The following is a 20,777-nucleotide window of genomic DNA, read 5'->3' on the forward strand; positions in this document are numbered from 1 at the left end:
TAAAAGAAAGATTTTAATTAACGATTGGAAAGCTCAGTCTGTTTCTCATCATCTTCAGATAGGTTTTTTTAATGCAATAATCATAAAATGTATATACCCAATCAAAAGATCAATATTTCAAAATTTGTGATTATGAGCCATTCCTATTCTTATTCCTTTGAATCACATGCATAACATTCAGGCTTGGCTCTATTTATTCTTGTGTCTTTTCCTGGGGGGAAAAAATCAGTGCAACCAGGGAAAGTGTGGAAAAGAATCCTAACCAGAGCTGTTTAAACTAAGTCCTTTGACATTTCCCCTAGCCTATAGTGATCTCATGGTGTCCTTCCTTACAACCAGGTCTAAAGATAAAGAGATTTTTGCATTCACTTTCAAAACTGAGTTACAGTCGCCAAATAAAAAGACGCCCCTCCACCCACAAGCCTGAGCTGTACAGAGCTACAGAACGTTTGTTCTGTCAAGGCTGTCAAGAAATATTTGGATTCAAGTCACCAGTCCCCTACAAATGATGGAAATTTATCAAATGATGTAAATGCTGCCATGCCTCATTTGACTCATAATTAGATTATGCTGACATTTTAATGTGCGTGCACAGGACATCTTAATAAAGATGTATTCCTGAAAAAAAAATGCTGTGATTTTAAACAAATGAAGATGATCATAGGATACTACAGCCACGTGAAACAGAACACGACAGGTATATGCTGTGATAGGAAATACCTCCTATCTTCATGAGATCTCAAGATGAGTTGGGAATGGAGCAGGACAGAGACAGGAAGATTCTCCCACCCAGCAGGCTGGCAGTGCCTCTGATTTCAGAACATTAGGCACAGTGCCCAGAGGTGGCAACTCCAGGCTCCACATCAATCAACAAGAATATATGAAACACTCACTATGTGTCTAGAACTCTGCAAGGCACTCCACAAGAGAAGTTATGAGAAATAACCTCTGCTCATTAGAAGCTTTCAGTGAAGTTGAGGACACAAACAAACAAACAAACAAACACATAGGAAAACGATTTCTGAACAAGGCTCCATTACACAACACAGCAAATAATATCAATATTTTAATGTGTGAAATTGTGCAGTAAAAATAACTAAATACTGAGAGTTTCTCAACTTCCATGTGAAAATTGATATTCAATCAAGAGAATGTTATGTTAAGTAACTTTGCATTATCAAAATCTCATTAATCCTTGCTGAAGAACTCTGTGCAAAAAAAAAAAAATTATTTCCCCACTAACTTAATTCCATATAAGCTTAAACTTACATATATAAAAGTATAACTCTGCCCAAAAAATCCCTAAAAAAGTTTTAATCAATGGGCCTTCTGGATCTTCATATTAATTATTTAAAGATTGGCCCTAAGTCTTTACTACCAATTCCCAGAAAAGAACAAAAATCTCCCCAACTTCCATCTCTACCAAAGACTTTTAGACAAATGTGACTATTCTGTACGTGATAATAGTCTCTGTTGATAATAGACTTCTTGATGTCCCCAGTACTTGCGATTTTAAAAATTGAAAACAAAAGAAAATACCTTTGCATAGTGGGACAAGCCGTGCTATTTTTTACTTCTCTTTTCTCTGTCTCTTTCCCAAGAATCTCATAAAGGAAGGACTTGAATTTGTTTTACAGTCACAATAGGAATGGCTTGAATGTTCTGGTTTGTATGCTAACATTCCTAATGCTGAACTACATATGCCATTTCTAACCTTGGAGAAAAGTAGTTCTAAAGGCCCTTAGTGTTTTCTCCCCCTCATCTCTTCCTGTCCTTCTTTCTCTATGTGTGATTGCATCCTTGCATCCACCACGCATTTCTGATATGATAGGAAACCTTCTATTACTGGCCTAGTTACTGATTAGACTGTCTAGGATGACTACACATGGAAGTTTCCTGGACAATCCTTGTCTGTGCTGTCCTGGCATGATTATCAATAGTTCACTTTTCACCACCCTAGACTGTCCTCATTTGAATGATAAATTATAAAATTTTCCTTTTTTATATACTCTATTCAAGGAATAATCATCATTACTGTTCAAGAAAAGCATACATCTAAATGTACACACCATGAATAAAAAAGCATAATACCTACTCAGATAAATAATTTTTTCAAGCTAATTTATTTGGCTGATAGAATATTTGCCTATACATATTTTATCCCTAATTTGAGGTAAAGGCTTATTAGTGACTTGTGTTAATAGCCAAACTCCTAGTAAACTCCTTCCATACCCAGCAAGTTAGACATATGTACAAATCTAGTGCATGAGAAATGAAGTAGAAAAAAATAGGTAGTAAGGTTTTGCACATTTAAGTACTATGCCATGGAGTCCTCTTTCTTAATACAGAAAATAAGTCAGGTTCAACATCACAATAGTCACCAAACTGAAAGGGAGTTAATCTCATCAGTCTCCTTCTTCTGGGAAAGATTATAGTTAGATAACTACAGCTAGATACTGGTACTAAAAAGAGGAACTGTGATAGGCAAGGCAGTATAAAGTGCTTCCCAAAGAAAATGAATGTTGCTTACTTTGGAATCTTACGAAATTAAGTCTTGATCATTCTGATGGGTGTGTTGATACAGGATAGAGGGCCTTGTCCTGTTGCTTCACTTTTCTTCAAGCCAGTCTTACTCTAAAGGTTTGTCTTAACATTCAGCTCATGGGGACATTTCTTGGGCCTGTTCCACACTGCAGCCTTGAAAGCTGGAGCAATAAGCAGATGCAACCAGGAATGGAAAAGAAAAATGCTTATTTCCTGAAACTCTTCTCTCAGGGTTCTGTCCCTTGGTTTAAACCCAAGTTGAATTATGACTGAAGTTGTTCAAACTTTTTTCTCGTCACATTGAACTTTGGTTATTATAAGCAAACAATTTATGAGGTACACCATGTCCACACTCCTTTGCGGTAAGACATCACTCAAATGTAGAATCATAAAAATGTCAAGGATCCGTATGGTGTAATGTGCCTTATGGTATAACCTCTTTAGAACAGAAATTTCTCTGAAATGTCTTCAAAAGAGCTCACACAATCAATTTTCCTTTCCAGAATTAGAATAATAAGCAATGAGTATCATAGCAAAGGTAGCAATCAAAAGTGATCACAGGCCAGTTCAAGAGTATAATGGAGAAGCAAACTGTTTTTTAGCACTATATCTGAAATGAAATTATAATTTGTGGCAGATCAAAAATGGACAGTTACGTTTTTTACATCTATGGCTGTTATCCTGCTCGTTTGTTGTTCATTGTTTATTGAATTCTTTCATTGTTCAGTATTGTAATACACATATAATTCATGGCTGATCACAAACAGGTGGTTGTATTTCTAAACTATCAGGTTTTCTGCTGCTCTTTCCTTGTTATTAGTGAGCAAGAGTTGTAGTTTGCACTGTCTCCCATCCTAAAAGCAGAGCCACTTGAAAGGATGGGGTATTGTAATAGTATTATTCACCACAGAACACCACTTGAATCTCTAAATGAAAAGTGATGGGGGAAGTCGCATCATATATGGTAGTATCTATCTAGGGTGCTCAAAACCAGAGCTCTGAAGCCTGTGAAAATCTTTCAGCTCAAGCCTTCCTGACTCCAAGTCTCCTTTTCCCACGTAATTAAATACCCAATTGAGCCAAGCTGGAAATATCAAAAAGTTTCAGAAAGGTTTAAATAAATTCATGGATGCCATAGCTACAGGCAGCTGTTAGGTGATCATGAAAGGCCATCGTGCCTTCCCAGAAAACACCCTCACATGTGAACACTGTGCTAGATCAAGCCCCAGCCTGATTTGCTTGAACACTGCTGGTGTCCAATGGCATTAAAGTGCCCCCACATATGTTCTCTGGAACACAATCTTACTTTAGTGAAATATTAAAATAAGATGATAAGTAAATGTTAAAACACTTTTACCAGTGACTCTAGCATTAGAAAAATAAAAGGATAGAAAAAGATGTAATAATGTTATCATTTTAAATGTCCTCAATTGTACTGAGAGATTAATTTTCTGCACCCTTTTCTCATGGGAAAAGCATTATTGTTATCCTTAGTATAATGTATGTTACGATTTGATCTGTGAAAAAAAATTGCCTTTCAGCTGGAGCTTCTAATATATCACATTGTGCATTACTTTGCAGTTATAATATATTGATATGAAGATCAGTAAATCCAGTTAAGCTGTGTCTGCCATTTTAATATGTAGATTTTAATTAATTTGGAAATCTAATTTTAAAAAGGTATCCTCAGCTTTCTAAGAAACTGTGGTAACATTTATATTTCCAACAGGTTCCTTTTGAAACAGGAAATTACCATATGGTAATATGGTATGAGCTAAGTAGTATATAACATGGTGTGAGCTAAGTAATATAGAGATAGCAAAATAAAAGTTGTGGTAGGACACGTATTTTTCCCAGGAATTTTAGAAATTAGATCCAATCCTAGAGCTTATAAATTTATTTCATTCAGTAATTTAAAACTAAAAGATCCTGGAATTAAGGGATAAAGGCAGGGGGAGGAGTAAAAAGTAAACTCTAAAAATCAGCTCTTGATTGAAAGTTATTTAATATATCAAAGCATTTTGTTGGTTGCACAAGTTGTCAATGTAACCCAATGTATATTCATGCATAAATATGAGACCGTCAGGGCTACAGAATTTAAGTGCTAGATGGCAAGTAGGTCCTCGTGAGAGTAAAACATAAAATGTCAGTTTTATACCTAATGGAAGCGTTTTGAAGGTAGCAGTCTTCCATCCCTGATACAGACAAAAGGACATTTCTCAAGTCATAATCCTAAGCAGCCACACCAAACATGAAAGTTCTTAAAAAATAACAATTCTGCCAGAAAGCTAATTTGCCTTTACTGGGAAAACACAGCTTACCTGGCAGGAATGATTGTTATGCTCTCCATGAGCCGACTGGCTCTTTATTTGAAACAAAGCTCAATGAAAAAGCAGCCAGACTTTGGTCTTACTTTAATTTTTAAAATTTAAGGATAAAATACTCATTTGTTTCATAGTGCTTTACATGGTACAACTATCTTATAAAATTGTGTCATCTTAACACATTCAGAATGGGGAAGTTCTATTATACTATATTCTTACTCTCTGCCTTTCAAAACTGTAAGTTGCCTCCTCTATAAATGCTCTTAAGGAATAATCGCATATGATTGATGATTATATATCATAAATATATAATTTATAGTCCAAAATAATAATGGTATGAAATTTCTTCCAAGCAACAAATAATTTACATATTGAAGCCTAAACGTGTGGGAGGAGTATTATACAGTTCTTCTACCTACAGTGTGAATTTATGTTTTAGAGAGGTTTAGTAATGTTTAGTTAATTTTTATCTGTAATTCCTTACATGATTCTAAAGCAAAACAATATGATAAACTTAACATGAAATTCATCATAGGGGCAAAAATATCCTGCCATTCTCTCAGATAGAAGTAACTCAGCATATCTTAACGTAAATCTTTAGCTTCTTAAGTATTTCTTGACCAGAGGTTTGCATACGTGTGTCTTCTGCCCATCTCATATTAAACCCAGTTGTGTGGTTTAGGAAATTCTCTACTGACAGAACCATGAAGGAATCGGAAGAATATCTGGAGATGTTAGGAAAAAATGTATAGCATCGTCAGAAAAGAGTGTATTATTTATTCATAATAATACTAAAATGAAACAAGAAAGAGTTTTATTGGATAACGCATTCTAATTAAGTTTAAAACTTAGAGCCGGGCGCGGTGGCTCACGCCTGTAATCCCAGCACTTTGGGAGGCCGAGGCGGGCAGGTCACGAGGTCAGGAGATCAAGACCATCCTGGCTAACACAGTGAAACCCCGTCTCTACTAAAAATACAAAAAAATTAGCCGGGCGTGGTGGCGGGCGCCTGTAGTCCCAGCTATTCGGGAGGCTGAGGCAGGAAAATGGCGTGAACCCGGGAGGCGGAGCTTGCGGGGAGCCGACATCACGCCACTGCACTCCAGCCTGGGCGACAGAGCCAGACTCCGTCTCAAAAAAAAAAAAAAAAAAGTTTAAAACTTAGATATAATAAGTATGTTTTCTAAAAAGGATCTTGAAGAGTTTCCTGTGAGATAGTATAGAATACCTTACGCAAGTCACTTAGCATTTTGGGTCTTAACCGTCTGTGGAATGAAAGGTGCCTTGCATCTCTGTCACTCTGTTAATGCCTCTATGATATTAAGACCAGGGATTTAGAAGGCAGAATGAAAATCAAGGGACAATTTAATTATGTTCTTCTTCACGTTTAGCAGTTCCAGATAAAGACATGGCGAAAGTCTGCATTTCTCAAACATGCAGTAAGGAGTTGCACATCTCCACCATGTAGAGTAGGAGGAAGCATGTCAATTGGAGCCTTGCCTACCCCTGAAAAACGTTCATGTATGAGAGCAACATGTCTCCAAATACTTCCAGAACGCAGTATGCAACCAGGTTGTTCTAGGTTCTAGAATTCTAAATGTGGGCTATGCCTACATTTTAAAGGTGTTTTACACTCACCTTTTTGAATTTTTATGTTATTAGAAGTAGCACAGATTATATCATAATTCTTATAAAGGATCTCTATTGCTAAAATAAACCAACTTAACTCAACTACTTATACATAATTTCAACTACCCAGATAATTGGAAATATCAAAATATTTGGACTAGTGTACATAAATCAATACAATCATTGATTGGATTTTCCACTTTTCATTTCAACGTTTTATGACACAAAATTATAACCTAATTTTAAAGGACCTATATTTTCTGTATACCTTTCAGGTTCTAGATTGACTTTACTTTCAAATAAGTATTCTTATAATGAGAATCAAAACTTAATATTTAGAAATGGTGATCTTATTCCACCCTGATCTAAAAAGAAATTCGGATTTTTCTATTTTGGATGCATGTAAAAGAAACATATTTACATACATGCTCATACATAAAGCAGGGTAAATCTGTCCACTAACTTGGATCTTAGAGGAAAATAAAAAGTATTAAACATAAGTATGAGATTGTGGTTGGGGGAGTTATGATAGCAACAAAAAGAAAGTAAAGATGAATTTTAAAATGCCATAAATGAATTTCAACTTTAATTCCCCATTTTCCCATCCAGAACAAGTGCCACCCAGGACCAGTTTTCGAATGGATTCCTCTGGCAAGTATTGTTCAGTACTCACAGTTCTGTGAACAAAACGTCTTCCATTTTGTGTAACAAATCATTCTTCTGATAGTATCAGTTTCTTAGTATATAATCACTGTGCTACTTTAGTCACCTACATAAAACATGTATTCAAGGTAGACAGCAAGTCTCATCATGGTGAGCCTAAATGCCTGCCAACAAAAGACAAAGGAAAACAGTCATATTCATGAATTTCTTTCATAAAATACTCTAGTAAAAGGCTGGATTAAAAACAGCTGCCAAAGAGAGCCATCAGACTGACTAGGTCCGTGCTACGTAATACAGTAGCCACTAGCTAAATGTGGCTATTGGGCACTTGAAATGTGGCTGTTCTAAATTTAGATATGCTGTGATGTATGTGTAAAACCCACACTGGATTTCAAAGGCAGTACCCAAACAAAAAAGAAAGATTTCATTAATTATTTTATATTGATTTATGTTGAAATAATATTTTGCATATACTAATTTAAACAAAATGTATTATAAAAATTGATTTCATCTGTTTTGTTTTCTAAAATGTGGCTACTAGGAAATGTTAAATTACTTATGTGGCTTACATTTTATTTGCATTGAATAACACTAGACTAGATACAAATTAAGAAGCTAGAAGGCCTCAAGAGATTTGCAATTTAGACATTTCCAAAGAACGGATTAGAAATGTTCCTAACATAGAATGAAATTCTTTTCAAATCAAGTAAATATCTATATCAACTTAATTTTTTTAAACCATGCCAATTATAAAATACTATATTTCAATAAGATTTTAAGTTAGGCTAAAATATCATATTTTAAGAGCTTTCAGTAATAACCAATTAATTTGCTTAAAAGGAAATTTTTTTTTTTTTACTTAGCCATTTCGAAAACACTAATTTTGGTTTAGGCTGAAATATTTAACATTATTGTACAAATGTTGGAGGAAAAAGAAGATTTAATTTTTTTTTGCTCTTAGAATTCGTGATGAAAATGCTTTAAACAGCTAATCAGACCACCAGATTGAAAGCCAGAATACACAAACAATTGTGGAAAATAGTGTTTTATAATAGTAGCACTATTTCAGGGCTGTGGGCTCACAGCACACATCTCCAGAGTGTTTCCATGATGACAGCTCATTATCCATCTCAGCATGTTCTAACACCCCTTGGAGAATATATGTGCCTGAGATCATTTCATTCTGTAAGTTTCCATGTCATTTTTGGGGGGATATGTAGAAAATATGGAAGATATTATTTAGTGTTTTCTCCTAAAATAATGTCTAAAGTATTTGTTTAGCTTGGTCTAAAAATTTTAAAGCATGATTATTCCTCTATACTGACTGTTAAATCTTTGTAATTTTTTAAAAACATTGTCTTATGCCCAGAGAGAAAATGGGACCTAGTAATTACAGTTGCAAAATGAAATCAAGATTTAATTTGGAATTTTAAATCTCAGCTTACTGGTCACAAAAAGCACATGTCTTAAAAATCTCGGATTCTGAATGCACTTCATTTAAAAACAAGAGAAGGAGAGTGGCCCAGTAGTTTAGATTACTTTAACATATATGCAAAGTAATAGTTTACCTTTTTAAAAAATACATTACTTAGGAGACAAAAGTTATAATATAGTTGGGGTATATTACGTTACTGTGCAATTCAGATTTTGAAGAAAAGAACCAATCCAAATAGTTGGTTGAATGTCCACACAAGTTATCAGAATATTCTGAAAAATCATGACTGCATTTAACATAAATATATCTTGCTTGGCACTGTGGCTCATGCCTGTAATCCCAGCATTTGGGAAGCCAAGGTGGGAAAATAGCTTGAGCCCAGGAGTTCAAAACCAACCTAGACAAGATGGCAAGACCTCCATCTCTACAAAAAATTTAAAGAGTTAGCTGGGTGCTGTGGTGCATGCCTGCAGTCCCAGCTACTTGGGAGACCGAGACAAGACGGGAAAATGGCTTGAACTCAGGAATCTGAGGTGGTAGTGAGCTGTGATCACACCACTGCACTCTAGCTTGGGCAGCAAAGCAAGACCTCATCTCTAATAAAAAATACAAAAATGGCCGGGTGCGGTGGTGCATGCCTGCAATCCCAGCACTTTGGGAGGCCGAGTCTGGCGGATCACAAGGTCAAGAGATGGAGACCATCCTGGCCAACATGGTGAAACCCCGTCTCTACTAAAAACACAAAAAGTAGCTGGGCATGGTGGTGCTTGCCTGTAGTCCCAGCTACTTGGGAGGCTGAGGCAGGAGAATCGCTTGAACCTGGGAAGCGGAGGTTGCAGTGAGCCAAGATCGCACCACTGCACTGCAGTCTGGCGACAGAGCGAGACTCCATCTCAAAAAAAATAAAATAAAATAAGATAAAATAAGTAGATGCCACATATTTTTTGTCACATTTATAAAATGTCTTTTATCAAATTATGTGTTATGATTCTGACTCAGATACATTTATCATAATTATAAGGTATATTATTAACTTTATCTGCATAAGATCCTTAGGTACAGAGGCAAACTTGATAGTAGGAAGTTCCAAATAATACCTATTTATGAAACTAAGTGATAACTCCATAGTGGAATAATGCTGTGGTTCATTGGGACTAGGAGACTGGAGAGTGCCTTAAGGCAACTAAATTCAGGAAATATTTATTTAGCAACTCCTACAGACTGTGCATAATGGAACACTATAGACGGCCGATGATAATTATGCCATCACTTAAGGGGAATATTAGTGAGAAACAATGGAATCTATGGCCAGGAACTTTGAATGGGCAACTCCACCCAAAAATAAGAGAGCCAGGAAATGGGGTGTCACAGAAACGACTTCCAAAGGAGATCTTTCCTTGTTTAGGATCAAAAGAAATCTGAACTCATAAACAGTGCATCAACAATATCAAATAAGGCACTGAAATCAATCAGTATGAGGAAAGAAAAAAAGGCCATTTAATTTGGTCATTAGCATGCATAGTGACCTTAAAGAGTGCAGTAGTGCTAAGAGAGAGCATAAACCAGACTGGCAGGAATGAATCAGAGGTAGAGTGAAGGCTCCCTAGAGACTACTTTTCCTAGAAAGGATGGAAGGAAGGAGCAAAGTCATACTTAGGATGGAAAAATCTGAGCTTATGTGAAGCCTGAGGAGAGAACCAAATAGAAACGGAGAGATGGCTTCTACTATGGCTAACACGTGCTTGGTCACATTCACATATCCACAGGGATAAAGCAAACAAGCAAAGAGAAGGGATATTTTAAAGGATAGAGTATTAGCTACTTACTAGGTAATGTTAGATTTGAGCAACAGAAACTATATAATTCCTGTTTAACTCATTCTATATCTGGAGTGCATAGAAATCCAGAAGTCAAGACCATGTTTAATAACCTTTTTTGATTCCTGATATCTTCCTCATGCTAACTTTCCTAGATCTCTTTACAAGGAAAAGCCAAAAAAGTGATGCTCTTTCCAGCAGGAAAAATTGAATAAATGTATCCTCTGTGCCAAATTGTGATGATAAGCCATGGTACTTATGTTTTAATTAAAACATGAAAGGGGATTCAAGTACCAAATTGTAATTGACATGTTTACAGCAGCATCCCGTGTGCCAAATTAATTCATAAAAATGTTGTTCTTTGCATTTTTGAAGATTGAATCCATTCATAAAATTAATCAGTTGTGTTCAGTTACCCAGCCTTTTCCCTAACTGTGCACAAAGCTACTTCTTTCAAAAGCAAGACTAAGGAAACATACAGCATGTGAAGCCCCTAGAGTCTTCATGTGAAGTAGGAATCAACTTTTGAAATCTGCTTTTCTTTATTATGAGAGAGGTTGTCCTGATACCTGGATGTGCTCACCATTTGCTGCTTTTGAGGGACAGCATTAGGATATATACCTAATGCTAAATGACGAGTTAATGGGTGCAGGAAATCAACATGGCACATGGATACATATGTAACAAACCTGCACATTGTGCACATGTACCCTAAAACCTAAAGTATAATAAAAAAATAAATAAAAATAAAGTTCATTTTTACAATATTGGTGTGAGCCCAGAATAAATTAAGACTTCTAAATTTCATTTCAGTAACTTGCCACAGTGGTCATGTAAAATTCCATCTAGAAAGAGGATCATGAGATGCTTTGTTCCATAATGCCTGAGGATCCGAGGACCCAACTTCTAAGAAGCAACACTAGCCACAGCCGGCCATTGAACACTAATATCCAAAGAATGCTTTGTCTCCTCTTAGTCCATTTCTTTACAATCACTGCCTCCTCTTGAGCTGCATTAAGCGACACCTGAGAGTGTCCCTGACAGTTCTGCAAAAAGTGCTGAGGAAAAAGAAGATTGTTTTAAAAAGAGCACAGAAAAAATAAAGAAGGGAACAGAAGAGTAAAGGGATGTTGGTGGGGCACAGTTGAACAACATGCATAGCAACTCAGGTCCAAATAGGTGTCTACCAGACACCCTCATCTAACAACCTCCCTGGTGCATAGTTTCTTGAAACAAGAGAAAGGAATAGTGATTGTTAACTCTGTTGCAGTGAGGTAAAGAGTTGTCCCCTGGATTTCTTCACTTTAAGTTCTTGCATTAATAAGGAAAGAGATAAAACATGATACAGTAATTGAAACATGTCGTTGGGCCAGAAGAGCAGCTAGGGGAAACTCAGAAACACCACAATCTGCCAAGAGAGCTAACAAAGCAGGAAGGAAAAAGAATGATGTCCCCCAGCTTTGTACATATCATTTTAGTTATTTTGTAAAGCCAGACTCCAAGGAAAAAAAGAAACCAAAGAAAAATTATCTTTCTAAAATGTTCTTATTTTCCCTAAAAAAAAATACTGCTGCCTCAAGGCACAATCTATCGTATGAACTTTTTTTCCAGTTGCCTATTTCTCTAAAATGTCCAGACCCTGCAGCCTCTGAATCTGTGTTCAAAATTAACAAAGAAATAAAAAATAAATCATGTCTATCAGCATTCTTCTCTAAGGGGTCTGTCTTTGCCTCTCTCTACCTGCTTATGAACCATGAAGCTGGCCACCCCTGCTGGGAAGAATGGAAGAGTGAAGATGAAATAAATGGCTGGCACATACCAGCCTATATTTGAAATCAGGGTGGGTCAGAGCAACAGGATTGGAATTGTCACCAAAATGTGCATAAAGAGCAGGAAGAGGAGAATAAATGCCTTGTTCGTGTCTCTGTTCTTCAGAGTTCAATAAAATTTACTTGCTGAAATCTAGATGTTTCTCCTAAAAAGAAGTCATAAGTTATTCATTAAAGAAAAGCCCCTTAATTCCTCCAGGAATCACAGATTCTCTGACAAAAGACAAACTTCTTGTGCCTTGACACCTCTCAAAGTTCCATTCCTGAGATCGTCATAATTTCAGCATTTCTTTAGGGGAGAAGTTTTACGTAGCAAATAAGATGGATCACACAATAAAGGTCTTATAAGGCTCCTTGTGCAATATGGATGGGTGCTGAAGTCACTGGAAGAAAAATTTCCCACTTACCATATTCAGTGATGATGCAAAAGTGAGAAGAATACAGGAGATGAAAAGTTCCAGTTAAACATATGCTGGCTCTATCATTTTAAGTGTCACAAATACAGCACCTTCTATTTGTATTTTTAATGTGTATGTGGTCTAGAGTTCCTTCAAGCTTAAAGTGACTTACAGAAGAGATTGCCATGAGCAGTTGTATTATCCTCAACTTGTAGAAGTTTGAACAGTGATTGAGCAATATCTGTCATCTCCGATCTCCCCTTGTCTTTCTCCTTCCCTTGGGAGGAGTACAGCTACCTGCTATGATTTTGTAGAGCTCTACTCCATCTGCCTCCAGACTCCCAAAGCCTTAACACACACCCCAATATGTGATTTCATATATGATATATAGACTTCAGAAGAAACTGAGTTCAAAAGCCAATTGTGTCTCATAGAGTGTAAGGCAAAATTTTCATCTTTCCTCTGCCACCACCTCTATTTAATAGGAATGGAATTTTTTAAGTTCTCCCATCTTTAAAATATGACTGATTATACAATTTCTAAAGGATGTGGAGGTCTAACTGGTTATTCTTCTTGCAGAGTTTCATATTATTCATTGAATGGAAAAGGTCTTGGTCATGTGTGCATTTGGTCATAAAAGGGTATGAATGCTCATTGAATCTTGTACAATGCATACAAACATATGTACTTAAGTGCCTGATTCATCTTTATTTAAAAGAGCACCAGACAAATAATTGGCATTTGCCCACATCTCAGAAGTGAATGATGCCTTTCATATATCCCTGGGAATAGCCCAGGTTGTTGGGCACCAAGGCAAGCCTGTATAATTGTGCTTTGTACACTGGATCACTCCAGCAGTCCCACCTACTGCAGAGCCTGGAAAATAGTTGCCTGGCCAGCATTCAATGAGCCTCTCTCTACAACGAGTGCTACTGTATAATCATGTGGCTCAGACATGGATTTTTGTCCCATGAGAATTCTCTGAAATGTCATCTTAATTTCTACAACTATCCTGTTTAAGCAAGGAGAATTTTACTTAATACCTGCTTCTATCAGTTCTAATACCTCCTTTAAACCATTCAGGTCCAGAAATCACTAAACATTTCTTAAGCAAGAGACAGCATAATAAATAGTTCTTTAAATTGCTGATCATCTGCTGGCACCCCAGCAGTGGGCATGAAAGTATGTGCAGCTTGGTCACAACTGAAGTATTTCCCCCTGAGGAAGGTGCCAAGGGGCAAGGGGACGGGCTAAGCATAAACCAGATTCTACTTAAAAAGTCAAAATCTTTTTATATTTAATAGTTTTAGTTTCTTCTAAGGCTGAAAAAATGACATTCAGGAGAGTTTTTCAGCTTATTTTGAAATACAACTCTATTCTTTCAGCTGGCTTCAGAAAAGTACCTTCTATTTATTTTGAGTACTCTCATGAAGTCAAAAGTCAGTCTATGGCTTGCACATTCTAAAATGTTTCGGGGATAAAAGTCCACCTTAGACCCAGATGAATTTCTACCTGTAAGTTATAAAAACCCTAAAGGAGTTTATCAGAAAATAAATGCTTCTTGAACCTCAATACAAGAAAGTTTAAATTCTGTATCTTCTAATTTTTGCAATTTTAAAAGAGACAACTTCTATTGGGCATATGTTTATACCCTACACACACACACAGACACACACACACACACACACACACACACACACACACACTCCTAAACTGGATGCATCATGTCATAAACAGATACTAATAAATTACCAGGCAGTGCTTTACTGGACAGTTCCAGGGTTTTGCCATCTGTTCTCTCTTACTTGCGTAATAATTGTTCTAATCAGAGTAAACATCCTTAAAGTGACAGTCAAGCTTCTTGAAGGCAATCCGAATGCTCTCAGGAAAATCAAGAATTATAAAGGCATCAATTTTTTTACTCAGAAAATTCATGTACTCTTTCTGCTTCTGGTAATACCCCAGTAGTGCCCTTGGCTGCTCACTATTATTCCAGAGACTGCTTAAATTTGGAATACCTACTTTTTTGCTGCCATATTTTTTGTATCCTCTATGGTTTCCATTGACCCTAACAGCACTCTCATTAATCACATCCACAAAATTAATTTATCATTGGTATGTTCAGTTCCTCAGGGGCTGGGAAAGAGGCAGGATTCATTACTCAATGGGATCTCCTTTATGCCAGGTCCAGATTATAAGGAATTGGATGTTCACCTTCGGAGGATGGAGTCTGGATTTGGCTTCAGAATCCTCGGGGGAGATGAGCCTGGACAGCCTGTGAGTTGAATCTTCTTTATCTCCATGCTTGGGGCTGTATTGTATGAGTAAACACCAGGGAAAATAGTGTTTAGTGTGATATCTAAAAGGAAATGTTTTAGGACTCTCATAAAGAAGTTTAAGCTTTGGGTTTTTTTTTTTTTTTCCTTGCTATTTTCTTTAAAAAGATCTCACGACATGCAGTTATCTCCATGACAAATATCTCATTAGAAATCACATTCAGTAGGGACATTGCTCTTTTTTAGAATCGATTGAATTCCTCTTGAGTATTTTTGTTATCTAATTGCACTGAACCCCTGGTATCTTTGGGTAACAGTTTATGAGTAGAGGTAACACCCAACTGGGAACAGCAGAATTATGTATGTTTTTAACCAAAACAGCAAAGGAGATAAAACACAGGGATAAACAGAAATAAAATCAAGCTCAGCACTGCAGAATCTCAGCCAGATTTGAATTAAGGGATTACCAGAAGGTGTTCATAAAGTCAACTTCAGTTGGCAAAATATATATTGGGAAATTTAGAAGGGCTTTGTAGAACACTTTGTGTGTGTGTGTGTGTGTGTGTGTGTGTGTATTCGGAGTGAAACATAAAATACTAGTAGTCACTAATACACAGAAAACACAGCAAGGCTAGATTTATGAGCATATGTTAAAATATAAGCTATAAGACACTCATTGTAAAAGATGTGTCTTAAATGGTACCCAATGTGACTAAGTTAGGTCCACGAAAGTTTTGAATAAGTGCAGGGCCTGAGCAGTGCAGTCAGCTATCTACATCCCATCTGGCTCTGGCACCTGAACTCCATCCTAGCTCACGCAAGGGAGTTAAATTTTAAGCCTCAGCTTTCTCATCTGCAAGATGGGGATAACAGTAGTGCTCCATTGTAGAGTAGCTTTGAGAATTAAAGGAGATTTTATACATATATATATAAAGGTCTTGGCATTATGTCTGGATCATATTAAGTGCTGAATAAATGTTTATCATTATCAATTTTGTTTCTCTTGTTACTAGATTCTCCCAGGAAATATACCATATATATATATATGGTTTTTAAATATACTATATGTACTATAAATATTATATATATGTGGTTTTCTTGAAACAAAGTCTTGCCCTGTCACCCAGGCTGGAGTGCAGTAGTGCGATTACAGCTCACTGCAGTCTCAACTTCCTGAATTCAATCAATCCTCCCGCCTCAGCCTCCTGCGTAGCTGGGACTACAGGCATGTGCCACCATGCCCGGCCCCAGAAAATAAAATTTAAAATAAAAATAAAACCTGGGCAGAAATCTTCAGGAGAAAAAAGTTAATCTAATAAATGAAAGGAATCTGAAACAGTTAAAATTGTCTCAGAGTAAAGTAGATTGCCTGGGTGAAGAGTGGGCTCCTTCCCACAAGAGGTATTCAAGCAAGCAATGGGAACCTAGCAGGAACCCCAAGGCGCTTCCTCGCCCTGCGGGAGGAGTTGAACTAGATGATTGATGAGGTCCTTTTCTACAGAAAACCCCAGGAGGCTGAGCTTATACTCCAAGGATGAGGGCTCTCCAGGAAAAAAGACTTATTTCCGAATTCCTGGGGATGAAATTTGGCAACAGTCAACCAGAACGTCACTAACTTCCCAGCTGCCAAAGAAGACGTGAAGGTGCTTTTGCCAAGGAGGATTGGCCAGATTTTTCTTAGTGCTTTGAGAGGAGGGAAAATGCTGAGGTAAAATACAGGGCTCAAGTAACTTCAGATTTAAATTTATTCAGAGACTAAATTAAGAATCTCATGTCACAAGGGAAAGGAACTCTTGGCTGTGTTTCGCTCCCATTCACAGCTTTGTTTACTCTCCCCCATCTCCGATTCTGAGATTACCAGGGATCCTAGATCAGCCCTCCAGCCTCCCTGCCCTCTATAACTCACCTTGTTTTATAATAGAGAGAACTGAAAACATTCTCAAGTCCCCTCATATCTGTAAGCATTTAACGCACTGATTTATGCTACAGAACCTCCTGACCTCCACAGGATATTTATACAGCTTGGCTTCCTTCAGGATTGTTCATGTGTCGCCTGTTTTGTTTAATGAGCAGGATTTTAAATTTCTCCTAAGCAAGGACTTTGTCTTACCCTTTTTTTCCAACATGAGTGCTCCATAATTGAAAAATGTGTCATTATCCAGAGTGAGCCAAACTCGAGGTTAAGGTCACAGTCTTCAGACTGCCACCTCTACCCAAGACTCCTGGCATCAGCTGAAAAAAGTTTGCCAAATGTCAGAGTCTAAGGGAACAGTCTCCACAGACCACCCCAACTTTAAACACTAGCTCTGAATCTGGGGGCCCCACCATGTAGAAGGTTCGCCGTGCACTGGTTGCCAACTTATCTGCGTCTATTGAGACAGAACACCCACCCACACACCAGGCTACATGAAGTGGATTTATCACTTACAGGGAGGCAGCAAGTGACAGTAGAAGCCAAGGATTCATGAAGAGCAAGTTCCCCAAGGCTCACCACTCACACTTGCACCTCAGCTGAGGGGCCCAGAAAAGCAGCCTACTGTGGGTTTTCTACCCTGGAGAAGTATGTCACACTGGACTCAAGCACTGAAGGACATCCTGTTTCTAGGGGGGACTGGAACAGAATGCAGGCTGTTCCAGCTAGCCCCTCTTTATCTCAAGATGTTGTGTTCCTAGCACTTTCTATAGTTATTCTTGAGAACTACAACAGAAAAAGGGGAAAAAATTGGGTGAGTCCAAGGCCAACCAGAGAACTGTCCTGTGCTCACAGCTTTCCTCAGATCCAATAATTCACTAGAACAACTCAGAACTCAAGAAAGTGCTGTACTTATGATTATGGTTTGATTGTAGTGAAAGGATAAAAATTAGAACCAGCCAAAAGAAGAGGTGCACAGGATAAAGTCTGGAAGGGTTCCAAATGTGACACTTCCATCACCCTTAGGGACTTGTTATCCTCCAGCATTCATGCAGAGAGGATTGCCAGCCAGGGATGCTCACCCAGGCTTTGGTGTTCAGGGTTTTTATCCCAGTGTTTTGTTACATGGGCATGATTGATTGAACCATTGCCCACAAGGATGACCTCAATCTTGAGCCCCCTTTCTTCCCCAGAGGCCAGGCTGATATCATGTGGCTCAAAGACACAACCCTCTAATTACATTGCTGGTCTTTCGGGTATGGTCAGCCCCTACCCTAAGATTATTGGTGTGGCTGGCCCCATCCTGAGTCATCTCCTTAGCATAAACCATCAGGTATGGTCAAAGGGGCTCACCATGAATGACAAAGACACCCCTAATTCCAAGGGTTTCGAGGTTACCTTTCAGGAACCAGGGAGAATGGCCAGACTTCACTTTGGGCTGAGATCAAATTATTTATGCAAAGCCATGTGCTTAAAAGATACCAAATGAATGAAACAAAATGAAACCATGCTCAAAATAAAATACAACTTTAAGGCAATTTTTGTATCATTCTGTGAGACACTGAGCACCAGCTGAAACAATTACAGGGCATTTAAGGGTAAACCCATCTAGAATCCATTGCACTTATACTAACATAATACTTCAAACTTACCAACCTAAGGGGTTTCCACCAGAAAGATGAGCTCTCTGTTTGTTCTGGAATACACGGACTCACATGCTCTTTTTTCCCCCTTTTACTAATCTCTGAGCTCCTCGAAGTCAAGGACTGTAATTTAATGGTGTTTATGTCTTCCAAGCCTAGCCTGGTACAGTAAATATTTATTAAATGGAATAGAAGAGAGTATTTTTTCCACCAAGTCAAAACTGTCACCTGAGCTTCTCAGAACAAGTAAGGATCTGGAGTTTATATTTTCTGAGGCCTCTAAATTCTACAGGCTCTGTAGAATTAAAGTGGCCTAGTCCCAGAAACAGAGAGAGCGTCCTGGCGGCCCTACAGCATGTTTTGTTTAGTTCCCCCAGTATTTTACAATTGTTGAGCACCAATTAACTTCACCTTTTGAAAAATGGATTTTCATCTTCTCTTGAAAATTAAATTTAGCAACATTGAGCTTGCCTTTCTCCATGACAACCACTGGCTGGAACTAAGCAATGGTCCATTTTAGACTGAGCCTGGCTGCAGTTCCCAAAACTCATGTATGCCTGTGTTACTCTTTAAAGCTACCGTCTTTGAGATTCCCATCCCAGTGTCCATCCCAGAGGACGGAATTAAAAGACATTGGAAAGATGAATATTTTATGCCAATGGAGCCTTCAACCAGGGCCAGATATTTACAAAATCTAACCTAAGCACTGAAAAGATTATCAGGTCCTTTCTCCCATTAATAAATACAAATAACATTAAACTATAAAATAAATAGAAGGCAAAGCGACAAAGTTTCTCATTCTTTCTATGATACTTACTTTAACAGAGTCTTTACAAAATGAAATTCTGAATTTATTGGACCCCTTGGCTCATGCTTTTTCTGCTTTGGGGGGAAGCCAGTACCCTATTCTGTAGATATTATCTTCAACTGCTCCCCTCCTCCTGCAAAAGCAGAAGGGATTGTATGACCAGGTCACAGGGAGGGAATAGTCTTGGCTGGCTCAAGAAGAGAGTGGCCTTGCTGGACTTTGCCTGGCACAGAAGCAATAGAATTGTTACCAGAATGGAAGATGTACTGTTCAAAATGAAGCTCAGATGTGTGAATGCAGCCATGATCACCACCCAGCCTCAGGACATCTTTCTGCCTGCTTTGTACACAAGTTCCCAGGTTCCTATCACTTCTGACTATTGGCTTTGCGTTCCTGAATCCTTTCTCCCCTCCAGTGGGCAGGCATCAAGTATTTATGATAAGCCTCCTCAGATTACATGGATTGCTGGTTATCCTATTGTGTTTACTTAGATTTATTCTGGTTTATTCCTTCATTTGAATGATTTAAGACATACTCATGCTGCAAGTTACAATTTTGACATTTAAGCCATAAAGTAGCAGCCTAAGTCTCTCCAAAACAAACAAAGCCAAAAAATTAGTCCTGAAAACCAGGATATTGAATCTCAGAATGACCCTGTCCGGGACAGTGAAACTGTAAAGATCTCCCATAAGCCTTTCCTTCCAGCTTTTCCACATTCTAAGTCCAGAGATAACAAACAAAATATGCTAGCCTCATTTAGTTGCTGGTGAGCTACAAAGGGAGAGGCGTGTAAGGTGATTTGGTCCCAACTAAAGGAGGTCTCATAAGTACATCAAATGGGTTTCTGCCTTCATATATACGAAATGGTATTGACATCCCAGGGTGCACATTAAACACAACAGCACGGCTTTCAGCAAATAATGAACAGCAGGACTCCTGCTCAGACAAAGCATATGGGCATTTTTCCTGCAAAAGGAAATACTTTTCACAGTTAAATAACAATAGAAACAGAAAGAAGTGAAAAGTTGCCAGAAAGGAACAAAAATGGGATTTCCAGCTGTGAGCTGAGGAGATGGAAAGGCATCAAGAGGGAGAGATCTGGAAAACACTGCATTGGAGAAAAGCCATTCAAAGACAGACAATGACAGACCTAGTCTTTGGCACAGGAGTCTGGTGCGCACTGGTTGGAGGAGTTTCAGAAGGAAAGAGCCTGAAGTCTGCTTGCCACAGTGGCAAGTTGTCCCAGGCTACAGATACTACAGAGCAGATACTACTGGGCTTAGGCTAACATTGGGCAGTGCAGGAAAGAATTAAAGCGATCAAAAGGCCTGGAAAGGTGGTTTTGGGTTTGTTTGTGTCTTACTTGTTGTTTTTTTTTTTTTTCTTTTTAGTGTGAGTTTTTCCCCTGACTTACTGGGATCGCAGCCACTTGAATGTGAATTGCTGTTATTTCACATCAAATGTTCTGTTTTGTTCTGTGCCCTCACAGCGAGAGATAA

The 20,777-nt window shown here is 38.0% G+C and overlaps 1 protein-coding gene across 11 annotated transcripts in view; it reads left to right on the forward strand.

Moving 5' to 3' along the window:
- The window catches only part of MAGI2 (membrane associated guanylate kinase, WW and PDZ domain containing 2), a 1,470,566-nt gene that overhangs the window by 1,285,803 nt on the left and 163,986 nt on the right, over positions 1–20,777 (forward strand). For 9 of the 11 annotated variants that reach the window (XM_055283428.2, XM_055283421.2, XM_055283423.2 and 6 more), the window contains 2 exons: positions 7,107–7,148; positions 14,825–14,916. In XM_055283428.2, coding sequence (XP_055139403.1) covers positions 7,107–7,148; positions 14,825–14,916 — 134 coding nt within the window. The remainder of the gene's footprint in view (positions 1–7,106; positions 7,149–14,824; positions 14,917–20,777) is intronic. The other 2 variants (XM_055283424.2, XM_055283427.2) reach the window with 1 other exon arrangement.

This window comes from Symphalangus syndactylus, chromosome 6 (assembly GCF_028878055.3).
Source record: "Symphalangus syndactylus isolate Jambi chromosome 6, NHGRI_mSymSyn1-v2.1_pri, whole genome shotgun sequence".
Taxonomy (NCBI): domain Eukaryota; kingdom Metazoa; phylum Chordata; class Mammalia; order Primates; family Hylobatidae; genus Symphalangus; species Symphalangus syndactylus.